We start from the raw sequence: 25,768 nt of genomic DNA, 5'->3' as shown, positions 1-25,768 counted from the left end.
GGGCTTTGATTAGCCAATCATCAATGTAAGGGAAGGTATGAATCCCCCCTGTCTTTAGACTGGCTGCCACCACTGACAATTTAGTGATGACCCTTGGGGCAGACGTGAGCTCAAACAACAGGGCCGAAACTGATAGTGGGAGCTGCAGATTACGAACCATAGGAACCTCCTGTGCTTGAGATGAATAGGCAAATGAAAGTAAGAATCCTGGAGGTAGACTGCCACCAACCAATCCAGGAGTTCCAGAGCCTTAAAGATCTATGAAAGTGTTACCACCCGGAATGTCTTTCCTAAGACACTTATTTGAGTGCCTCAGGTCTAGGATGGGTCAAAGTCCTCTGTCTTGCTATGGAAGTAGTGGGAATACCACTCCTGGTTCCTCTCCGTTTGAGGCAAGAGTTCCATTGCATCATTCTCCAGCAGGAATACTGCTGCTGGAGTAGTGATATGGATCCTGAAGAGGCGGAAGAGTGGTAGGACACGTTGAAGGGCGCCTAAGAAAGGGTAGGCAATATGACCGCCTGTCTTACCCATGCATCTGTAGTAATGCTGTACAATTCTGCAGAATGATGCATCAATCATTCGCCCCCACCGGGTTAGGATGTGAGAAATCTTTAGAGTGCAGGTGCTGTACCTGATGAGGCAGAGGAGAGAATAGCTTGGGCAGCTTTACCTCCTCTACCTGTTGGCAGTTTAGCAAACCTCTGTTGGTCTTGCCTTATTGCTCTTTGACTTCTTCCTCTTTGGCTAAAGGTGCCATATTGACGAAAAGTTCGGTTCTTCCAAATCTTTGGTGTGGATTGGATTTTTTGCTATTGACCTGTGGCTCCTAAGGACTTTGGTGCTGCCTTAGAAGCTTTCAATCTCACACGGCTATCATAATCCTTGGTTTCAAAAAGAATCAGCTAGTCGAAGGGCATATCCAGCCATTTTGCTTCGTCATCTGGACGGAAACTAGATTTTCGGAACTAGGAAAATCTTCTCATCACTGAACCTGTGCCCACCCCCCTACCAACACAGTCAGAGGCATCCAGGCCAGACTGGAGAGCTTTGCAAATTGCCTGCTTACCATCTCCAACAATGTTTAGCAAACCATCCCTCATTTCCCATTCCGGGATGTGCTCTGCTGCTTCTTCTATCACTGTCAACAATGCGGGTGTGTACTTTGCCAAAGCGCATGATGCATTCATTGCTTTTAAGGCCATGCTACCTGAAGCAAAGATCTTTTTAGATAGAGCACCTTTTTTATCATCCCTGTCTGGGGGCAAGGAAGGGTAGGCACTAGATTTTGCGCCCGATGTGGCTGCGTGCACCACCAGAATTTCTGGGAAAGGATGCATCGACAAGAAGTCGGGGTCTTTAGACCCTGGTTCATACTTCGAGACAAGGCCATGAGGCCACTCTATACTGCTAGCGGTGAGCAGAGATTCTGCCATAGCTCTAATAGAGGGTCCTTAAGGACTGCATGAAATGGTAAGAACGACTCTTTTGCTGGTGCCTCATCCAACATGTCTGTGATGTCCTATTCAGTAACTTCCTTAATGGAAGGCCCCCATCCCAGTGCTTTAGAGACCTTACCTATAACTCCTCTATAGGTGGCGTTGGGATAGGCATAGGAATACCTTGGTAGTAAGGCTGAATGGTCTTTAGTTGCCAACATTTTCCCTGCTTGAATATGTTTGTGTAAAGGAATTGCACCAATAATTCATTCATGATAGAAATGTAGAATAGATGCAAAGCTTTTTGTATTGCCATTCTATCACGTTATTATGGTTCTCAATAAAATGTCATATCTACTTCCTGGTGTGGAAATGTGCAGGCTTCCATGTCAAGCTCAAACGCACCTAACATCGCATTTAAATGGCTAAAGCAGAGGGCAGCCACTAAAACAAAATCTAATAAACCTGACAATGGGTTTTCCAGAGAAAAACGAAACTGGGCCAACTACATCATTATTACATGTTTTGTATCAGTGTCGGTGGCTGGAAGAAGTGACGGCCAAAGCTGGAAAAAAAATAATTGATTTAATTGCTAAATCCTAGCTTCACAAGCATATCTTTAAATTGCCATTTTATCCGTTTTTCACCGTGTTCTGTCTGTGGTTGTACTTTCTTCTTAACAGCAGACGACCTACATTGACTTTAGCCCTAAGAGGCACCATTATTTTAAAATGTCTGCCTTTCTTGGAAGCCCAATACTCCCTGTAGGAGGCACATACATGTCTGCGCCCAGGGGCACACACATCTTTAAGATGGTGCTTTATGTCCATGTGAAAGTTCCATTTGACCATCAAAGATGGCCAAAGCAACTTGCCTGAAGAGGAGTCCTCCAGATTTCAAACCCCTTGTAATTGTCATGAGGAGCCATCTACTGCCCCTGTATGAACTGACATGTTTTTCCTGTTTGCCGCCTCGTTTAAACAGGTTATGGATTCTTCTCAATCTCTTTTGTGACTATGGCTTCATGGCTTTCTGTGGTGTTGAATTAGGCTTACTGTGATGTTGTTCTGGCGAAATACCAAAAATAAATAAAAACAGTTACCCTGTCAATTTGATACAAATTTCCTAAGGAAAGAACATTGGGTTCAAAGTAACTAAAGTCGGGTCAAAAGGAATTAAGGAAACAGAACCAATAGATATTGAATCCATATGAAAAATAACTTAGTCAAGTGACCAGACATCTTGTATCCACATTAAACTGAAAAGTCAGATCTGAGTAGGACACGTGCTGCTGGGCATCGTGGGAGGCCCTATGGTCTCTTGGATTCTATGCGTTCTCCTAAATTATAAGAGTCCTGGTCATGCTATGGACTCTGCATGCGTTGCCACATGGACATATTTTTTAAACAAAATTCTAAGAAAATGAGAACAAAATGTAAGTGTGAATGAACAACATGTAAGTGTGAATACAGTTTTGGAAAACGAAATGTATTCTGGGATTCTCACTGACCACGGAAGATTTTAAAGCACATTAACCTACAAAGAAGCTCATGCTGTATCAATCACAACTAAGGGATTCTTACATCGCCTGTGAATTCGTTATAAGTGATAAATACATTAAGGTGATGGGGACAGAAAAGCACCAGCTTACCAGCTTGCTGGTTTCCCGGCCATAGTCCAGTGACCTTCTGCACGGTGACCTCCACTGATTAGGGAGTTAGAAAAACACATCTAGCTCCCATGCAATGTACACTGAGGACAAATCAGGAATGCAGGCGAACTCTCGGTGCAGTCTTTATTGTTTATATATGATAATATTTCTGTCAGACACCTGATCTCTCACACCCTTGGAACTGTCAGACATGGCACAGAACGACACACACTGATAAATTCACGGTTAGTTGGACCTCACTCGCCCTGGCCAAGGCAGGTAGCGCACACACATACACACACTCCCACTAAGACATAAGGTTTCCACTTTTTGTTTTGGGAAGAAGCTTGTCATGGAGTTCCAGAGACCCTGGAGATGCCAGAAGCAGGGCAACATTGGGCACAGTGTATTTGAGGGAAGATCTGAGCATTACCACCAATTTCAGACATCACCCTTTCTCACTGAGAGCTAAACTGCCAATGCTTACTTACCCCTTACAGTACGCAGAGTATACTGGCATAAGATGCTTTAAGAGTACTCAGCATTTTGTTTTGCTGTCATGAGATTCTACGGACCTAGAGATCACCATCATGTGAGCGTTTCAGAAGGGGATAAAGGGAAAAGATGAACTTGTACTCCTATTCCTCCATCATACAATCTGTCATATTTATCATAATATCATGCATATCTCTGTGCATGAGCAGGATCACAATACAGACGGAAAGAAGCCAATTTAAAAATAAACATCTATGTTAAAGCTTTTCTTTTTTGTTCCTATATCCACAAATTGAAAATGGGCGAGAAGAACAAATTATCGGGTGTATTTTTGCTGATTTCTAGGGATTAAAAGTAAAAAAAGCAGGCAATAAGATAAATGCAGAGTGTCTCCTGTGAGCACAGTTTAGATCTCTGTACCTTTAAGAATACCAGGGCTCAGGAAGGCATTGTGCCTTTCCATCGCGTCAGTCTTCATCAGCCATGAAGATGTAGAGGGTTTGTATGTATGTATGCATGTCCTTTATCAAGTGTGAAGCCAGCTGGGAAGAAACAGAGCGCTGTACATTTTCTGTCATAGTGAAGCTACTCATTATGGAGAACCAGGATAACAAGTGAGTAGCCTTCACTTCTTTAAGAAAGGAATCTTTAGGGGTCTATTGGAGAATCTGAGTTGGAACAGAGGGGAGGAAGGGGGTAGGTGGAGTTATTGATGGGGAAATATGTTACTCTGAAGTTTATTCTTTTTGTAAGACCCCATAAACAAACGTTAAAAAGAAAACTGCACATTCCTTTCACGGCAGACCAAAGACCAAAAATAATCAAGGAAGAGTAACTGGGGGGTGTCTGCACTCAATTAAACAGGGTAAACTAAGGAATATGTCACACCTAAGAATCTACTTTGAATCTAGATAATCATGTTTGGTGAAGATCTAAGGGGACATCCAAGTAGCTGCACTGCAAGCCTCTGCAATGGATGCACTCATGAAAAGAGCTATGATGGCTGCATTGACTCTAGAAGAATGAACCCTGCTTTTACCAACACTCTGGTAGCAGTGAATCGTACAAGAAACAAAACAATTAGACCTGATTGTTTAGAAATATGCATCCCAGCATGAGGGCCAACACTTATTATTAGGTTATTATTAGTAGGGTATGTATTTTTCACCATCCTTTACACTGCCTTACTTTTTTGTTTCTGACAGGGTTCAATTAAGGGGCCCTCTTAACATCTGGGGTATGTAAAGTTTGTTCATCTGTAGGTGGCAGGTTAGGAAAGAAAATAGCTAGAAAAATGCCTGCTTCACATGAAAATCTAAGGTCAACCATATTCTTGTGAAGCACAACGTATGGCTTGTTAGTAAGCAATGCTGAGACTTCACTCACTCTCCTAAGGGCATGTTAACTCCCAGAAAAGCTATAGTATATAATGAGGTGCTGTAAATCTAACCTGACTTTAGACGTAAGGAAGGTTCTTGTCAGCTTGGATATGGCCACATTAAGACCCCAAGATGGAGAGTGACCCTTGACTGTGGAAAAACCTTTCCAAACCTTCTAAAAAATCCTTGATTACTGGTACAAGAAAGAAGGACGCCAGTGAACAACTCTTTCAGTAGGCTGATACAAGTTGCAGGTGAACCCATATTTACAAGTACTGCAAGCCTACCTTGCTAAGTAAATATGGTAATACCATATATTCTTGAAAGGTATCTCGATCAATGATCTTTCCCATACACTAGACGCAGAATCCTTTACATTTGAATGAGTATGCTGTGCTTCTTGAGGGACTCTTTGCACCCTCTCTAAGAATGCCCATGCATTCCTGTGGCAGATTCAGATGAACATATTTTAAGATCTACGATCTTGCATAGTTAAATAAATTCAGCAATACAAGGCATGGATTAAACAACCTGCCACCTATTTTAGACACAGTTATTTCTGCATGGTAGTGCCTAGGGTGATTCTGCTGATGGGTGCAAGAGGTCTGTGCACCAAGCTAGGGCTATTAAATCATTTTGGCATTTGAGTTCTCCAACTTTTACGGTGGTTGATGTGGTTAGAGGTATCAGAGGAATTCTATTCTATATATTTCTTAAATAGCGTCTCACACCCAAAGGCCTCAGGTCACTGACTTGACTAACAACAAGAAACAAATAGATGGAAGCTGATATAAGGATCATGCAAATTAGTCTCTATCTTTGTTAAAAAGGAAGGTCTTCATCGATTTCTTGAAGTGGGCCAGAGACGGAATTGGCCTAAGGGAAGGGTATAGGGCATTCCAAATCGAAGGAGCTCATCCATCAAAGCCGGTGCCTACGAATGTCTTCAAAGAAAAACAAGAGAAATTCAAGAGGGAGTCTTTGTTGGATCACAGAGTACGACAGATCAGTGCCTTCCTATTGCTTGAAAAAAGGTATGCAGGGGCATTCCCGGTCAGACATTTATACACCAGCGTGGTGGCCTTATGTTGCACTCTCTTTCACTGGAAGCCAGTTTAGCCTCTGATGAGCCCCGGACATGTGAGCCCGCCCGTTCTAAGACCAGATTGCATGCACTGCTTTATTCTGGACCGCCTGTAATGTCCAACGTTGGGCTAAGATGTGCCAACCAGAAAGCTGTTACAATAGTCCAGTCTGGTGTTTATAGTGGCAGCGGCAATCAGTGCCCTATTCATTTCCATTAGGTACGGGCGGAATTTGCCACATTAGGCGAGTCATATACGAGCAGCATGAAGAACTTAGGTGTGAAACATGTCTGTGAAACATCAGTGGCAAGTCTAAATAGATTCTTAACATGTTGAAGGACAGGAATAGCATTGTCTGCGATTAGAAAGCTACCGTATTGATGGTCCTTTTTCCTAAGCCTACTACTTGTTAGGATAATAAGAAGCTTTGTTTCCTTTCGTTCAGATCAAGAGAGTTCAGTGCCATCCAGGACTGGACTCCGACAAACACTTCATTAACCTTTTCAACATCCTTAGCGTAGGTCCCTGTTTAGCTAAACGAGTACCTGGGTGTCATCCGCATAACTAGCAACCTGGACACCCAGGCCATCCAAGAGGTCACAAAGGGATCTACTACACACATTAAACAGCAGGGGCAAAAGGCATGAGCCTTGTGGGACACCACAGACAAGAGATACAGGCGAGGAGCATGCATCTTCTTTGAAAACTCTGGCTTGTCTTGGCCCCAGAAAGGAGTTAAACCAATGAGCAGCACCAACTGAACATTGTCCAATCTCGATCAACCTGTCTGCAAGAAGAGCATGATCAACTAAATGAAAGGCAGCAGAGTGGTCAAGCAATAGGAGCAATGCTGTGTGGCCCTTGACAATGTTTTTCACAATGTTAGACTTCAGGTCCAGAAGCGCGGCTTCTGTGCCGCGCCTCGTGTGAAAACCTGATTGCCCTACGGCTAAAATGCCCAGTTCAGTTAAATTCTGGTATTGGTGGCAAGCCACCTAATCAAGGATCTTGAGTAAGAATGTGCATTAGTTATGGGCCTATAGTTACCAGGGCCAGAGGGATCCAAGTTGTCCTTTTTCAATAAAGGTGATATCCAAGCCTCTTTGAAACATTCCGGAACTTGGGCGTCGGTAAACGACAAGTTGATTAGTCTTGTGACCCACAGAACTAGTGTGGCCTGGAAGTCTTTAAAGAGCGATTCAGGAAAACTATCACCTTTACAGGATGTTGGCTTCATTCCTTGAACAATGTTTAGGACCTCATTTTCTGATAACTGCCGAAACCAGATGGATAGAGGAGAGCCAGGGGAGTTAGTAGGCGATAGAATATTTCCTGATCATTGAACCAAATGGTATTCAACAGGATGTTACCCTCTGAGGAGATGGATTTAAAGTGTGGGTATTTTGCTTTGTATGCCGTAATGATAACATCCATGCTTAGTTGCCCAGAAAGCTCTTCTGAGAGCACTTTGCATAAGACACATGCGCTCATATTTTGCGCACATGGATGGCTGGAAATGTGTTGGCCCGAGTAAAATGTCCCATGTGGGCACTCCATCTGAGAGGAAGGAATCTGTCACTCGTGCTTTTATAGTGGGAAGGTGCTGGAGAAGTAGCTTCCACGGTCAGGTTAGTTAACTTGCTCCACCACATCAAATGCTGCGAGTGTTTCTTAGAAAGAAAGATCTTACCAGATTCCCACCTTTTGGGACCATTGATCTTCCAAACATTTCTGCATTTGAAGCACATGGAAACTTTGATATGTAGTGCAAATGCCGGATGCTATTGATCAGAGGAGAGACACAACTTGACTGGCTATTGGAAGGCAATATAATCTTCAAACTCTGACATTTCTTTTGGATCAATAACACTCCCTCCTCTGAAGGAAACCAGTTACTTTTCGAGTATCACTGGCTGGATCCACATGCTGTAGGACTTGAACTGGTGTTGGGGTAGATTTGCCCCTGTTCACTGGAACACACAACTGTTCAGGGTGGCAGAGAATGGTTTGGAAGAACTGTATTAGTTTTTCCTTTGTTGATGCTTTGATTAGCCAATTGGCCATTGTCAGACATATCCCTGATGAAGGATCTATGATCCAAAATTAATAGGACATTATTATCTGTCATCCTTGAAATCCGAAAAATATGAACTGTAATTAAAGGATTTAATAATTTCGAAAGGTCTAACAGATATATTCTGGATGACTTATGCAAATAGTTGTAGTGGCACATTTGCCACTTCTGTCTCACCCAGCACCACAGACATCTCCTTTGTATTTATATATTTTCAATCATCATCCTCTAAGTGCAATTGATCATTTTGGGTTGAACCACATATAGTTATGAATGATCTTAAAAGCCTGCCACATCTAGTAGGCATTGGGAGAATATTTGGGGAACAAATTTAAATGTGAAATAGAGGATCCTGTACTGATAATGACTATTTGCGATCACACATCTCAGAAAATGCCTCTGATTCTCTGCTGAAAACAGGCATCTTGGAGAGTTATGGCTGCTTGCCAGTTGCCTGCCTGAAGGTGTGTCAAAACTGGTGATGTTCCAACATGCAGACTATCTCCATCTTCAACAACTTGTGTGCTAGCTTGAGAACTAACTTTGGTCTGCAACAGAAATAACATTGAGTAGGATCCTCTGCCTGCCTCCATCTCCAGGCCTCCTTTGCAAGAAGGGTGTTCAAGCAGACATCTATGTCTTGTTAGATGACTTGGATGTCTGCTTGACCTTGATGGTATCACGTCATTATATCGAAAGAAAAGAACATTGTTGGGGAATAACATCTTTTTCTTCCTCTGTCCAGCACTTTCTTCGCATATTCTAGGGCTAGAGTTTGATTCTATAACTATACCAGTCTTCGAATATGTTGAGATTGCTGACAAGAGGCAGAAAAACATATTGTTTCTCCAACGATGTTCTTTTCTTTCGATGTGACTCTGAACCCCACATACAGAAAGGGTAATTTGACCACAATTCTTCACCATTCAAGATGCCATATAAAGATTAAGATGTTTGTAGAAGTCCCTCCATGGACAGACATTTTCATGACAAAGGATCTACAATCCAAAAGTAATTGGATATTTTTGTCTGTCATTTTGGAAATCAGAAAAATATGGACTGTTGTTAATTAAAGGAATTAAGAATTTAGAAAGATTTTGAGTCTTACAAATTTTTGATGCCTATTTCTGGATAATTGCAGTGGCGTGTTTGCCACCTGGGGCTTAACCAATATCAAAGAAGGCTTCTTTGGTTTACCATTTTCAATTATCATCCTCAAAGTGCAATTGAGGAATTTGGGTTGAACCATAAATTGTTATGAACATTGGTTGAATAACAACAATTACAGAATCATTAAATGGTCGTGGCGCCCGCTACCTTAAGTTCTTGACTGCTTTGAACTAAATCACATATCCTTGGCTGGACAATGGTGAGCATCCATTCAGTTTTTGTGAAATTGCCCACTTGTAGGTATTCTATGAGATCATACGTCCCAACAGAGTGCTGTTTCGTGGGAGGGGGACTAGGAAGTCACTTGGTCTTCTTCTTTCAGAGATGCTTTCCTGCTGTGGTCATTATTGCTACACTTTTGTTGCCTTTGCCTCATCTGGAACTGAGGCCTTTGGTAGGATGAATTCGACTAAAGCAGGTAATTACCCTGTTGCTGGAACCTTGCATATAGATCCATTGATTTTAGGGTTTCCACAGTGTAAATCACCTCTTGGTCCACCAAGGGGCCAATGAGCACATTTGTGTGACTTCTGAATAAAAGAATAAAAGATCACTGTCTTACTACTAAAAAGAGCTGTCAGCCAGGTCTGTGGAGTCCATGATGGATGTTCCTTTCGCATATGAACTCCAGCAGACAATCTCTCATATCTTCAAGTATAAACTGTGCCAGATGTTAGATGGAATCCCATCTACAGTTGTGCTCCAACAAGAGGGTAGCATCATAAGGCATTTAAAACAGTTGAAGAGGAGAGCAATGCTGGCTAGACTTTTTCTTGTGATATGGAGCTGATTTAGAGGGTATATATTTTTCTTTGCCACTGAAACTATGCCTGAATTTGGCATGGGGTGAAGTTGTGCAAAGGAGGGATATTGGTCTAGAGCCCAATATTAGTGATCTTACCTGGATTTGATGATGCTCACTGAAGCTGTGGTTATGAAATGTTCCCATGTGACCTCAATAAATTAGGGATTAAGGACACCAAGGGCCTTTTTGATTAATGCCAATTTAGAGTCTCAAACATGACCAAAGTGATCCTCAAGGTTGTGCAGACATCTTGTGGGCTGTACTCAACAAAAACTTACAAAAGGTGATAACTTCAACAAGCAGTGAATCCCCTCAGTTCCTGGTAGGGTCTGTGGCCCATGAAAGTTAAAATGTTCGGAGAACCCCTTTCTGCTATCAAATGGAATATGCATTGTTATGGTTGACTAAAAAATATTTTGGGGATAATTTTATAAAAAGACATAAATGCTTGAAAGGGACCTGCAAACATTAGTACTTGTGTGCTATTTCATTTGCAAAATGTAGTGCAAAAATAAGTGTTAAAACAAGTAAATCGATGTGTACTCCTTGTTTTCGCAATCTTGTTTTGAAAAGGTGTAAATTCTGCCTGCCATTTACATTTTGTAGGCAGCATTTGCAGCGGATGTTTATGGAAACCACACGCTTTTTTGCAGGTGCAAAGAATAAATGAATGTCATACTGGCGTAAATCCATATAGTATTTGAAGGCAAAGGAGAATGCACATAACATATCCCGTTCGTGCCTCTACTCCACCCTCAAATACAATGAAAATCCACTAGAGCACACAAGCAAGGCGCAAACCGCATACGCGCTCTTACGCTCTAGGGGCTTAGAAAATGAAGCCCTTTCTGTTTTTGTTAATTGGTAATTTTTTTAACGCCAATGCCATGGTGAGTGACCTTGGTTTCAGATTGAACAGATTCCTAGAGCAGGTTCATGCTAGAGGAATGGCTCACAATTGTGAAGCTGGCAGAGGCAGTTTTTGAGAGGGCGAAAGGCTTGTATACTGCAACACATAATGTTGGGGAGGGCTCATGGAGCTTCGGCTAACAGAATCTTATTGTCTCAAAGGTTCTGTTTTCGTGTAAGCGGGTGGAGCTCACTATCGTTAGCCTACCAACTACTGTAAACTAAGCCTGGCCAGTTTGGCAGTAGCAGAAACTTGCTGCCCCCACCACTCATAGCTGCATGTCAACAGACTACAGCAAGCTTTTGACAAGACGAAGGTACTCAACATGTGGCTCGATGACAAGTCTCTTCCAGAAAGAGGAATTACTGCCTTTTCTTTCACAATAAGATCAAATTCACTGTGACAAAATAAATCAAAGTCAAACATTGCATAGAAAGAGCTGCACTATACAGATGTGGATCTAGCTCTATATCCTGTATATATATATATATATATATATATATTTATATTTATATATATATAAATGTATATTAGGCATAAGTTAAGACAGCATTGACATTAGAACCAAAGAATAAAATAAAAAAGATCAGAATGATAAAATCCCTTTGTCTTCCACTAGGAAAAGATGAAGCACTTGGAACCAGTGTCTGGAGTCATCTTCACACCTGGATTTGGTGGTCATGCTCACTTCTTCATCACAAGTCTGGGTCCATCTTCACACCTGAATTTGGTGGCCACGCCCACTTCTTAATCGCAAGTCTGGGGCAATCTTCACAACTGGATTTGGTGGTAACGCACATATTAATCATGTCTCTTGGATTACAACATTTTTGTTCAATGGTTAAAACATCTCATCAGCGCTCACAGCTCTAGATGGGTCAAAAAGCAAGCCTGCTGTCATTTCTTTCTCTCTTTCTCTTTCCTGCCACCACAATTCTTCAGGTCTTCACTCGCTTTTATTATTACCCACAACTCTCTATTGAACTGCCACAAAATACACAGCAGATCTCAGGATTGCAGCCTAGCGTTTCACCATAAAGGTGCTCGTACACGCAGCGCCGTTTTGTAATAAACATATGCTTCTCACATGAGTGCATTACCTTGAAATGTTTTCCGAATTCCTACTGATTCAACTCTTGCAGCAAGAATGATCAAGCAATGAAAGCCCAGCGGTACACCAGATTTAGTATGTCACGAGAGGGAGTGGGCAGAGTAGTTCTTACCACTATTGTGACAATGATATGCATGTGTGGTGTGAGGTGGGCCTCCGTGTATCGTCAACCGCCTTGTGTGGCAGCAGATCTCGACACTATCACTTGTACCAAGAACCATCATGCGAGAGTCACAGTCTGTGCCCTATAGGGTACAATATCCAGGGTGTAAAACTGACATTGAGATATGGTCGCCGCTGAGGACTTGGGTTGCAGATCAGGCTTTGAGAGTCACAGAGGAACAAAGATAAGGTCAGAAATACACATAGACACAAACATACCCCTCTCTAGTGATGAGAAAGATGCAGTCCTTCACTTAAACATTCCAGACTGTCGCTGGATTTCTGTGGCTGTACCTCAAAGATCCTAGAAGATGAACCAGATTGGACACCAAGACCATATGAACGGGATGGGACAAGAGCAAGCGCTTGGGCAGCAGCGGGTTTACTGGCAGATCTCTGGCAAGACTTTGCTTCAATGTGTATTTACAGACACAGAGCAGGTGGTTTGCACAGAACAGGACATGGGCATGCGTTCCCACAGAAACTGGAGGGTGTGTGTGCAGAGTGGGGGGAGCAGAGCAGTGGGAAGATGAGGTCTCCACAAATCCCACAGCACCCTATAAGTAGGACGGTTCCATAAGTGCACTGCAGCGGATCAAGTACGCAAGGCTGGCAATGGGGGTGGGAACGGGTGCTCTCAATGGAAAATCAAAATGGCGATTCCAGTGGAGGCGGTACCTCACACTCGCCTTCAGAGCTGTAAACTATTGTGCCCCCACAATCCCGCTCCTCCAACCCCAGCTCTATGGATTGTGCCATGAATAATGCAGTCGACTCCTCTAAAAGGCACATCTGCCAATTTCACTCTCTCTTGCTTTCTTTGTCTGGGAAGGGTCTTTCCCACAGCTATCAAGTGTTTTATTAGTGTGTGGAAACTTTCTTCTCCGCAGAGGTCCCTTGGGCGGAGTCTGCTCCTCCCCTAGTTGCAGGAGGTCTTGTGAGGGGCTCTGCTGTGGACTTGAGGAGTGCAGAAGTGCATCCACGTGGTGATATGTCAACTAGTGTGTGGTCATCTTTACTTTTCAGATCCTGGTTTAATATTGGCTTCTCCTGGGTGGTATCCTTTCTCACCACCGCGGTCTGCTGATGTTTTGGAATAGTGCCCAGGCATGAGCAGTCAGCCTGCTCTGTGCCAGGTGGTGAAGGTTTGGGGGACTCAGGTCTGCCTTTGGCTGCATTAGAGGTGACCTTGGTGTGTTCTTCTACCACCTCTAAGAACCACCGTTCCTTCTGCAAGCCATTGGGAACTTCCATGTAACTAGTGGTAGAGCCATCTTGGTCCACAGTGTTTGGTCGGTTGGGCACAGCCCCGTATGTCTCATCACTAGCCGCAGGTGGGCAGGATTGCTGAGATCTTCCTTTGGGCTCAGTTGGAGGCGGGTGTTCTTTCTCCCCTTTTCTGTTGTTCTCCAGCCGAGAAAGGGATTTCTCAGCACAATCTTTGGCCAATGCAGAAGGAAACTGAAGGAGGTCTGCTTTGCAGCTATCCCTTCTTTTCATATCAGTGCAATAACCAACTATGCAAGATACCTCTTCAGTAGTTCCTTTGACCCCTTGTGGGCTTTGCTTCAAAACCTCATATTCCTGGACTGGGCTTAAGGCCTTCTGTTGACACCGGGAAGCCAAAAAGGTGTCTTCTGTCTGCACACCTTGGTGTTTCTTACTCAGCAGCTCCCCCAGCCCCAGCCTCCTGTCTTCAGAATGGGCTCTCTCAGGAGTTTTAAGCCCCCCGCTAACACTGACTGCATCCATTTTGGGAGCGCCCGCCAGGGACGGACTTGAAGGCAAGGAATCTGTCAGTGTGTGTATTTCATTGATCTTGGTGCTCTCCTTGGCTTGCGCCACACGCCCATTTCCTGAACTAACAGAGGTCCCACTGTTGAACTGCCCCCTTAGCCACTCCCCCTGCTGGCTGCATGGCGATGTCTCCTTGGCAGCACTCCTTCTTGAGAGTTCCACTGAAGGTGGATTTCCGTCAACAAGTTTAGAGTTGCCGTCCCTGAGAGCTGGATGCACATGCTGCTCTGTCTCTTTCTCACCTTGCCGGTTGGACTCCGCCATCACGGAGGAGGAGGCCTTCCTCATCTTTACTTCAACTCCTAATCCCTCTGTACTCTTGTCCTTGACATCAAGATTGACGCCTAACTCTTGTCCATGGAACTCACGGTTCTTGTCACCCCGGCTAGCAAGCAGGGCATCACCACTAAGGCTGAGCGGGGACTCCTGGCGCCCATGCCGCCGCATAGCCACCTGCTTGACGGATCCTGCCTCACCGGGGCCCAGCGTTTCACCATCCGTCTCCACCAAGCTCTGCAGGCCCAGCTCCCCATGGAATTCCTTCCGGTAGTCAGTGTGTGATGCTTCCAGGCTGTGCTTGCGCATTACTACCTTCTTCTCAGAGGTCAGAGGCGAACCCAGCTTCTCTGCTGACTGGACCCGCTTCAGAAGTGGTGACCGTGGTGGCTCAGCACTCTTGGGCCTTGGCCGTACCACGGGTGGAGACGAGTGCAGCTTGACTGGGAAGCTCTGCGTGGTGTTGGAGCTGCCAACAGTGTGTCCAGGCAATGGCGGGGGGGAAGACTGTGTGGGAGATGGTGTGTGAGCCAGTGGTGAGAGCGGAATGTTGCCAGCAGACTTGCAACGAGCGGAGCGGTACTGGCGGTGTAATTTCGGGGACAGCCCGTGGAGGGTACTGGGCCGTATGTGGTGTGATGAGCTGGCTGGGGAGTTGGGGGTGCTGGAGGCCGGAGAACTGCTCTGGGAAGAAGTGCCTGAGGGAAAAAAAGAGAAGTAGATATCATTTAGTAACATGGTAACAGAAGCAATGAAATCAATGTCATCTTGGCTGCTAACATTGCAAATGCAGTGAGGGTTGCACGTCCCCCCCAAAATAATGATTGCCAAAACATTTACAAGCTGGATTCCTTCAAAAACGGATTTAGGTGCAGACCTCATGGCTACAGAAACAAGAGTCCCTTGTCTCTAATGTACCAGGTTGTAGTTTTTTGGAAAATAAATCTCTGCAATTGACTATTGTGTTTCCTAGAATGACTCTAGGGCGAGCCACTACGGAAGGAGGAGATGGTTGTACAGACTTGTGTGACTCCTGGAATGGACCATGAGGGAAAAAGAAGAACTATGAGATGAGTGAGCATGCTTTCTGGAAACTACTAACGGTACAGTCCCGTGGAGCTAGAAAACCTCACATTGACTTGTCTGACTCCTGGAACAGAGTAAGGGGCCAGTCCCTGGGGTTAGGAGAAGCACATCACAATGACTTTTATGTGACTACCCGAAGAGGAATATGTGTGGCCTCTGGCAGCAAGAACATCTTGTAGGGACATGTTTGCTGTTACAGATGGCACAGAACGTACTCCAAGTCTCATTGACGGTTTAAGGGTTTGTATTAACATTTGTGGGGTCTAAGGCCGTCCCTTTCCCTCGCGCCTCCCCATGAACCTCCTCCTTAATCCTAGTGTCCATAGTCCCTGGTTAGTGCTAGAACTTGTTGTCACTTGCTGTCTAATATCTGACAATCTAGTAATGTTCTCCATGAAGGCAGGCTCTCTATCTCCCTCTCAATCCTACTCTACCTGCTCCTCCCCTCCAACTTCCCGTCCCTCCACCTCTTCTCTCTCCTGCCTCCACTCTTCGATGTCAACTGTTCCTCCCTCTTACTACTTCACTAGCCCTACTCCCACCACCGCTCTCCACTACCACCACTGCCCTTCTATGACTACTTCTCCCTAATACTACCACTCCTTCTACACTACAACTACTACTCCTCTCCATCCTACTACTTTTACTACCACACCTACTACCACTCAGACCACTTCTCCCACTCCACTATTCAGTCACCCTCCTTTCACCCCGTCTTTCCTAATCACTCGCCTGACAAACCTGCACACTCACACTACAGAACCACTAATAAGCCTAAACCAATCCCTTACCTGCTCCAAAACTCATCTCCACAATCCACCGCTCCCTCCTTTCTCCTACTGGTCTCTTAGTTGACGTCCTCCTTCTCTAATCTCACCACATTCACCCACACTTCCTGTTTCCTGTCCCCAAAGTTGGGATCCCTCTCTTTCTGAGTGTTGGTCAACTGTCCCTATCCAATCCGCTTGCTTTCTTCGCCTCACTGTGTGTGTACCGTCTTGGCCCTGCCTACTTTCTCTGTGCGGGCTTGCTGCCTGGGAGGTCTGGCATTGCTGAAAGGAGTCGAAAGTTTGTTTTTAGGGTTGCATTTTCCGTGACCCCGAGGAGTAAATCCGGGGACATCCCCTTTCCAAGTCCATGGTGGGCTAGTGGATATCTGGGGTTACCGGAAAGCTCTGCTGATCCCGTCTTCTGCAGCTTCTAGTGGCTTTGCTGAGGTTCTGTGTGGCCGTTCCATGCCTCGGTGAGGCTGGAGCTAGCGTCCCTCTTTCTCTAGCCGCCTCGCCATGCTAATTATAATTATGTCTCTGCAGCACAGGGATCTCGTTTATTGGCAAAACGTCTACCTGCATATATGTTCATGCTTTAATTAATTGTAGTACTGTAGTATCGTTTTGGCACTTGAACTATAAAACCTGTTTTAAAACAATTTACACTTCAGGGATCTTATTTTCTGCTAGAGAGATGCTTCCACTCCTTACATTTTTCCTAGTTTTTTTTTAGATTTTCCTGTTTATCGTTTTTTATTCTCATAATAATTATCATATTGCAATAGCCACATTATATTATTTTAACTCTATCCAGAATTGTAGTCAACGTGCCAGGTACAATTAAATGTAGTCTTTTATTACAGCATCACCACGCCAATACCAAAGTTAGCAGCTGACATCATCCTGCCAAACATATCGGCATGGCGTGGTATTCGCAATTGTTACGGCAGCAGGCTAGCATGTGAAGCGTGACTGCAAATCACTGTTTCTGCCGAACCCGGAAAGTTATCAATTAACTGAAGCCTTAGGCAGGAATAAGAGCCCACAAGACATACATTACTCACCGTAATGGTGTTTCTGGTATTTGTATCTGCTTAGATTCACATGCTGTGCATACAGTCGGACATCTAGTGGCAATCACAGAGTATTGCATTTTCTTTCGGCGATCGTAAAGGGACGTAGACATGGGCGTGTCTGTAACACTGTCCCTACTGTGATGTGTAGCGTACCCATGATCCCTCACGTGTCAAGGTCCCCTCAGTTGTTTTTGTTCTGCCTGAAGGGAATGCGTCAGAGAGTACAGAAGAAAAGAAGGTGAAAGATGTCTATGTTCCTTCAACTCCAAGAGAGGAGGATTGGTGGGTGCATGGGAATCTAAGCAGTTACAAGCACCCGGATATACGATTACGATGAATAATGTATGTCTTCTGATGCTTGTAAATCTGCTTACAATCACATGCTGTGCAGAGACTAGCGAGCAGTACCAGGAGATGGTGGTGGGATGTGTGAAGGAATAGCAGCAAAGAGATGTCTTAACACCGCCTGATACACCTGAGAATCTGTCTTAAAATGCATCAAAGCAGTAATGTCATGTAAAGGTGTGCACAGTACTCCAGGCTGCTGCTTTGCAAATAGCATCTAGAGGAATATTTGCAATGAAAGCTATAGTAGCTCCTGTGCCTCGAGTAGAATGTGCTCTAGGCATGAAGGGTAAAGCTCTCTATGACAGAGAGTAACACATTTGGATACATTTACCTACCCATTTGGAGATTGCTGACTTAAATACAGGATCTGTCACACTACCAGCGGCAACAGAAACAAAGAGATGACAGAAACAAGGAGAAATGATCTGTCTTTCGAAGTGGCTTTGCCTTATGAAAGGTAATACATCACTGCTCTCCCAACTTCTAGTGTATGGAGGCTTTTTTCAGCTGAGCTAGTAGGATTCTGAAAGAAAATTGAAAGTTCAATGGACTGGTTTACATGGAATTTAGAAATTAATTTAAGTACAAAACATGGATGTGTGCGCAAAACCACTTCATCCTTATGAACAGTAACAAATGGGTAATGGGTCTTGAACTGAAAGTGCTTGTAGTTCACTAACTATCCTTATGGAAGTAATAGTAGCCACCAGAAAAGCAGTCTAATAGGTCAGAGTCTTAAGACTAACTATGTGCATTGGCTCAAAAGAAGGGCCCATAAGTTTGCTAAGGACAACATTCAAGTCCCATCCAGGAATTGGATTAGAAATAGGTGGGTGAAGTCTTTTCACCCCTTCCATGAGAGCCTTGTTTACCAGGACTTTCCACCAGGAAATCTTGCTGTGAGAGGTGGTGTAAGCCGAGAGAGAGTGCAGCAAGGTGGACATTCAGTGAGTTAGAAACTAGCCCCGAGTCTAAGAGGTGAGTTAGATAAAGGACTATGGGCCTCATTACAACTCAGGCGTTAAGGGTTAACGCCACCGTTAACCCTTAACGCCTGATTCTGATTTTAACGCCTGCTTTTAGCAGGCGTTAAAATCCATGGCGCTAACCTGCCATGGTGCTAATTACGCCGCCGTAATTTACGGCGGCGTAATTAGCGCCTTCCCCACTCCCATTATGCCCTATGGGGCAAAAATGGGAATGGGGAAGGGAAAATGGGAAATGGGGATTTACCGCCCCACTCACCTTGGAATGGGGCGGTAAATCCGCCATCCACCATGGTGTAAATGGAGTTTACACCATGGTGGTAAAGTTGGTGCACTTAGCACCAAGGTTGTAATGAGGCCCTATGTGTGTGGGTGAACATTCAATTTGGTTGATGTTACGAGTACCACACCAAATGACAAAACGTCTCCATTTACTGGAATAACAGTGTCTGGTATTTGGTTATGTGCCTTTTTAAGAATGTCCATACATCTTTGAGGCAGTTGAAGATGCCCAAACTCTGACTTCAGGAACAATGCTGTTAATTTGAGAGTTTGAGGGCATGGTTGCAGTGCTGTCGACTGATCCTGGGACAGAAAGTTGTAAGGGCAAGGTAGATTCTCTGGAAGGAAAATTACATTCTTATGAGATGCGAGAACTACGGTTGGCGAGCCCACATTGGTGCTATCAGATTTAGTGTAACTTGTTCCTGGTGCATCTTGTGAATTATCCTGTTGAGGTGGGTAGTGAGGGAAAAAGCGTAAGCAAATCTCCCGGACTATTGATCCAGAGACCGTTTCCCTTGGACATTTTCTGGGGATTCCTGGAGGCGTAGCCTGGGCACTGTGCGTTCTCCAGTGTTGCAAAGAGGTTGATGTCTGGATGCCCCATTTTACAAAGATGATGTGCAAAATGTGTTAGTGTAAATACCACTCGTATTCTGTGGGTAGCCGAACGTCTCTGCAGAGGACCTCTGCAAAAAGATTGTGTTCCCCTGGAACGTGTTGTGACAGGAGGAAAATGGTGTGTTTGAGTGCCCACTTCCAAATGCTTTGTGACAATTTGAACAGCCCTGGAGTGAGTGTCCCTCCCTACTTGTTTATATAAAAATGGCTGTCTGTTAGGACTAGAACGGTCTTCCCTTGCAGCTGTAGTTGTAGTTGAAAAGCTTTCAGGGCTTTAAACACTGCTAGTAGCTCTAACACGTTGATGTGTTTGTTCGCTACTGATTGTCACCATGTGTCGTGCGCTGTCTGGTGGAGAAGGAAAACTCCTAACCCTGATAGGGATGCGTCTGTGGTGAGAGTGGCCTCAACTGCGGCGGTGGTGAATGATTTCCCCTTCAGAAAGTTGTCTATTGTCCAGCACTGCAGTGATAGAACAAGGGCTTTTGAGACAACCACTAGATCGTCCCACTGACCACTTGCTTGACACATTGGCTTGAGAGCCGCAGATGGTGCTTGTGGAACCAGGAAAATGCAGGATGCCATAATTCCTAACAGTTGCATGGCTTCCGTACGGTTATCTGATGACCGGCCACATAATGAAGGATCTGGAACAACATGTTTTGGACCTTCTCGTTGGAGGGGAACACAAGTCTGTCTTCATTCGAATTGGGCTCCCAGAAATTGTTTTACTTGGCTGGGGACAAGTCTTGATTTCTTTTGGTTGATCGAGAACCCCAGTTGAAAGGCTAGGTGTACAGTCCTGTGGGTGTTCTCTAGACACGCCTGATGTGTGTCTCCTGTTATGAGCCAGTCATCTTGATACGGGTACACCGGAATGGTCTGTCTGCGCAAGTGAGCTGCTGCCACTGCCAGGACTTTGCAAAAACCCTCGGGGATGTGGCAATGCCCAAGGGGAGTACTTTTATTTGATAGTGAGTGTGCTCTATCTTGAACCTTAGGTATTTTCTGAGCGCTGGCAATATTGAAATATGAAAGTATGCATCTTTCATATACAAGGTGGCCATGTAATCTTTGTGCTTGAGCAGTGGAAGTTGTCATCCTGAATTTTTGAGGCTTGACATACTTGTTTGCAGGGTGCATGTCTAATACAGGGCGCATGGTTAGATCCTTTTTGGGTAGGATGTTGAATAAATACTCTTGTTCACTGGATGATCTGGATCAAAGTCTATCGCTCCCCTTTGTGGCAGGGTCTCCACATCTGCCTGAAAGAGGAGGACATGATCTGGACACATTCCACTGTTTTTTTAGCAGGTGGTAATGAGGCAGTTTAAGAAACTTGATGCAATAACCATTGCTGACTGCTCTTAACACCCACTTGTCTGAGGTGATCCCCTCCCATGCGTGGGTGGAACATGTTATCCAACCTCCTACTGGAGATGCATTGGAGGGGACTTGGACTGGAGAGTCATTTGTTGGCAGGGGAGCCTCTGGCGGCTGCATTCCTACTTCTTCTTTTGCCATGCCAAAACCCCCGCTGTTGAGGTTCCTTGGACGTTGGACGTTCCTTGGCCAGAGTACCAAAGCAAGCCATAAGAGCCCTGTGCGGGTCTTGCCAAGGAATGTCCCCGAAAGGAACGGCGGGTATTGAAAACCCTGTGACGCACATATGGCTTCCCGGAAATATGGATGAGAGATTTAAGTGTCTCATGTTCTTTCTTTGCTGTCTCGAGTGATTCGCCCACCGCCTTTCAAGATAAAGATGACTCTTATATGGGCTAATTAATAAGGGAGGCCTGCACCTCGGTTTTGAACCCAGAGTTTATAAGCCAAGCATAGCATTTTAAAAGAGTCATTTCTGCTAGAACTCTGCCAGCCATCTAAGTGACGTCAAGCATGTTTTAAAAAATATTTTGCGTGACTTGCCGTCCCTCTTGAACAATTGCAAGCAGCTGCGATTTAGCTGGTTCAGGAACATTGGAAGTCCGTCTTGCACCAGACCCCACTGGACATCACTGAAGCTCCTAAGCTTGGTGTTATTGGCAATGGGGGTGCTATAAGCCGCAGAAGAAGTAATTCTTTTGCCCAAGGCATAGAGCTTCTTACAGTCTTTGTCAGAAGGAGCCTCTGCAGAAGACAAGGGAACGCATGCATGCTTTCTGGTTGTGGTGACCACGTGAATATAGAAGGCATCAGGGGGTACGGATGGAAACCTTTTTTCAATACATGGTGCTCACTGCCCGAGTAAGGGAAATAAAGAAGGGGTAATACGCTTCTTAATGGAGTTGAGAAGAGGAATGGCCTGGTTGACAGGAACCTTCTGTTTGAGGATGGCCTCCACAAAGTCAGAGTCAGACACTGTCTCCTGACATGCTCCGCTGCTTTCCGAAGAATATTACTGAAGAGCAGCTGGTCGTCAATAGGGGAAGCCTCCCGGGCTGTGAGACAGGAGTGGTGTCCTAATAAACTAACAAATATTCTCAGGCTCTGCCTCACGAGCAGGAGTAGGGGGCCGCACCCCCTGGTCATCCGTATCAATCCATGCGTCTGGGTCCTGGGAAGCAGGATCTTGGGGCACATCATCTTGGTTTTGGACATAGAAGGAGAAAAGATTTAACGTAATGTTCTTACTATGGATACTTCTCCTGCAGATTCCCCATCTGACAGATATTCCTTCCCGGTCTGCTGCTTCGTAAATCTTTCGACAAGGGGCACAGTAGACCTCGACTCGGCCGTCGATACATCTTGCTCGGCACCCGATCGTCGGTTCCAGACATGATGTCAGTCATCGTATATAAACTCTGTCACTACGCCCCATACCTCAGTTTCACCCTTTTTCTCCTTCAATGGATTTCTTTTCTCCCATAGATGCCTAATCTGACAGACTCCCACAGTAGTAGATGGAGATGGGAAGAAAGGTTTTGCAACACTGCCCTGCAAAACGTGCATCGGCCATGACAGCAACATCCAAACTGTAGTGCTTAGTGAAGGTATGGAGGGATGCCCATGTTGCTGCGTGACAATTATCCCTAACAGGGACTCCTCTTTGCAATGCCGAGTGAGCTCTGATGCCTGCTGGCAATTCTTTGCCTGCAGACTGGTAGCATTCCACTATACATACAATGATCCAGCAGGACAAAGTTTGTTTAGTTATAGCCTTATAGCCAGGCCCTTGCGGTCTAATGAAAAAGCCACAAAGAGTTCATCAGCTCTTCTGAACTGGGCTGTTCTCGCGATATAAAAACTTAGGGGCCTTTTTTGGGTCCAGGAGGTGAAACGGCTCCTCCTCTTTAGAATGGTGTGGTGTAGGGCAGAAAACCGGGAGTTTAATGGATTGTGATAATTGAAACTCGGAAACAACTTTAGGAAGAAAACCAGGTCTGACCCTAAGCAAGACTTTCTCCCGGAAGAAACGTAGAAAAGGTGACGTGAGAATGTGTCGAAGACGAAATAAATATAGCAATAAATCATGTTAACACGAGCTGTTCATTAAAGCTACCGACCAGTACAGCAGACAAAAACAATCTGCGGACATTGATGCATGAGGGATCATGGGTACACTACATGTCACAGTAGGGATAGTGTTACAGACATGCCAAGGTCAATGTCCCTTTTCGATCTTCAAAAAAAAAGATTAAATACTCTGCGATTACCACTAGATGTCAGACTATATGCACAGCATCTGATTCTAAGCAGTTTCAAAAGTATCAGAATCAATATTATTCATAAATTCTAAATCGAATTTCTTTTAAGGCGTCACTGTCCCTAACAAAGCGGCATGATGTTGTCACGCCTAAGGTATAATTTATGATGCGGTCAAAGTGTATTTAATGGTAACACGCAAAACTCCACTACAGATCACAATTTCTGCCAAACCTAGCGGTGAAAATGAGCCTTACTAAATCTATTTGTTCCTAAATTACCAATTTCATTAAGCTTTAGGAGGGATCGCAGTCCCATATTTATATTTCTCTTAATTAATCTACCTATCTGAAACAGCTTTATGCAATAGACTTTTTTCTATTTACTCATTTTATATATCATAACTCCAGACAGCTCTTTTCTGAAATGAAAAAATCAGGAGGACATCTAATCCCCAAAAACATTCTGGGTGAGTTAAGTAATTTTCTATGTGTGCTTTTACAATAGTAGAATGTTAGAAATCTGTCTGTAAAAAAAAACATTCTCATTATGGTTTCTGCTCTTTCAATAGGCCATTAATTTATGGAGTCTTAAACTGAAGTGAATGATTACTAATAGAGGACACCTATCTAACAAAAACCAAGTTTTGATACCTTGCAATGCACTGAACATTTTAGGTAGATGCATTAGCTTTTGAAGTCCCATATACTTCTTCATGAGATGGTGTCACATAATAAAATGAGCTACAAAAGAAAAGACATACAGAGCTGGGCATATCCTTTACATAGGAAAGAAGGGGGAGCTCTCACTTTAAACTCTGGAAGGCCACTTTATCTGCAGGTCAGTAAATGTGGGAAGAAGCTGGCATAGGAAACCGTTCTTACATCTAGTGCAGGGCAACTATACTTTAATCAGGGTCACAGCATTCCCCCAATGTTGCGCATGTAGTGTGTAGTGTGTCCAATCACTTAAGCATGACCATCTCTATAGTCAGTAGGGCGAACTATGGAAAATAGTTTGAAAAAGCTATGCAGTTTGAAAAAAAGGATGTTTCACACCTTCCCCATGAAATCTGCAGTTGTTCACGTGTGAAGTGGGCTATAAATACCAATGTTTCAAACCACCTCCAGTTTTTTCAACATTCAATGTGTATTAACATCTTGCTGGCAATCTCACCCCTAAGATGTGCTTACAATGGTTGAAATGGCCCCCTGCATCAGTACATTGAAACTAAAACGAATGTCAGGGGAAAGTGCATGTTTTTGCAGCCTCCACGCTGTGATTGGTGATAGTAGGTCAATCAGAGTTACTTATAACTTCTTGTCTGCATGTGATGGAATACATACAGAAATGTTCCCAAACGCTTACATGGTTCAATGTCCAATTTTATCTGTCCAATTTTATCATAGGGTTCATCATGTTCGACAGTGCCTTACTCGCTTTCATGCAAACTGGCAAAAATATGCTACCACTGTTAGAATGGTGTAATGTCCACTGTTATGCGTGACAAGACCAGCATGCTGACCTTACCTAGAGGGGTTGGGAACACCTCTCAGTCATGGGTGTGAGGCCTACCAGGGAACAATCCTATGCCAGTTCTACACCTGAGGAAGATGGTAGCAGTTGAGAGGACACAAATTCCTGTACTTGTGCCAGCTTATATTTGGACATTGCTGCTTTATCTCATGCCCTGCCTCATAAACAAAATGCTTGCTAGACTCTTCTGGTTTTTTCTTGAGTCTACGTGCAAGAGATTAAGCTGGACGAGTAGCAACAAGAGGAGAACAGCCCACACACACCCCCACACTATCAGCAAGATATCAAGGAAACCTTCCATTGTCATTATCGGGATGGTTTTATTGGAGACAATGGAGAGAGAGACACAGCATCAGACTTCATAGACAGCATGTCCATTACAGTCTGCCGCACCTGTTGAGAACACCCACAGCCGGCAGCAAAATCCCTACACCACCAAGGAAGAATGTGCGTAGTGAGAAAAACCTGAGGGTATCCTCCCACCATCTCCCCTTGGATCCTCATCTCAGGTAGGCAGGGAAATGCCATCGCTTTTGGATCCTGACCATGGAAGTGGAGATGAGAGGGAGGATCACCTGGGTGGAGGGTCTTTGGAGATTGGGGAGAGGATATCCACAGGTAAGACATGGTATCCAGCTTTCCCAAATGAGAACCAACATCACCCTCCCCCTGCCTTTATAGGCTGTTGTAAATCCTGTCCTCTCATTCATTCCACTATGGTAGTGGGACGAGGAAAAAGAGACTAGGAGTAATGCACACCAACATATCCTTTCACCCTTCTAGTACTGAGACGAGGAAGAAGCCTATAGACTGGTGTAAGTGTCAGGCATGTCTAGAGTGCTTCACTTATTGGGGTCAGGCAATTGGGTCTGAAGACTCACACCTGCAGCCTGTTAAATGGGTTGCAGGTGTATAAACGGTGGAGCCGGAGAGATCAGAGAGAGAACAGTAGGGAGACCTGCAGAGGGAGAAATCCTGCAGAGTACTTGGCACCCAAGGGTGGTCCTGTCGGGAAACCAATGTGCAAACAAGAAGTTGGTGTGAACAAAGAATAATATGGGCCTCAT

General features: G+C 44.5%; 1 protein-coding gene across 3 annotated transcripts in view; it reads right to left on the bottom strand.

The window, feature by feature from the left end:
• Positions 1–3,217: 3,217 nt before the first annotated feature.
• Positions 3,218–25,768, bottom strand: part of MAST1 (microtubule associated serine/threonine kinase 1) — a 1,484,042-nt gene continuing 1,461,491 nt past the window's right edge. For all 3 annotated transcript variants that reach the window (XM_069604134.1, XM_069604135.1, XM_069604136.1), the window contains one exon: positions 3,218–15,052. In XM_069604134.1, coding sequence (XP_069460235.1) covers positions 13,143–15,052 — 1,910 coding nt within the window. In that variant the 3' untranslated portion in view covers positions 3,218–13,142. The remainder of the gene's footprint in view (positions 15,053–25,768) is intronic.

This window comes from Ambystoma mexicanum, chromosome 3q, assembly GCF_040938575.1.
Source record: "Ambystoma mexicanum isolate Mex_15411 chromosome 3q, UKY_AmexF1_1, whole genome shotgun sequence".
Taxonomy (NCBI): Eukaryota; Metazoa; Chordata; class Amphibia; order Caudata; family Ambystomatidae; genus Ambystoma; species Ambystoma mexicanum.
The sequence above is the reverse complement of the archived record's forward strand: the minus strand, read 5'-3'. Positions and strand labels throughout refer to the sequence as shown.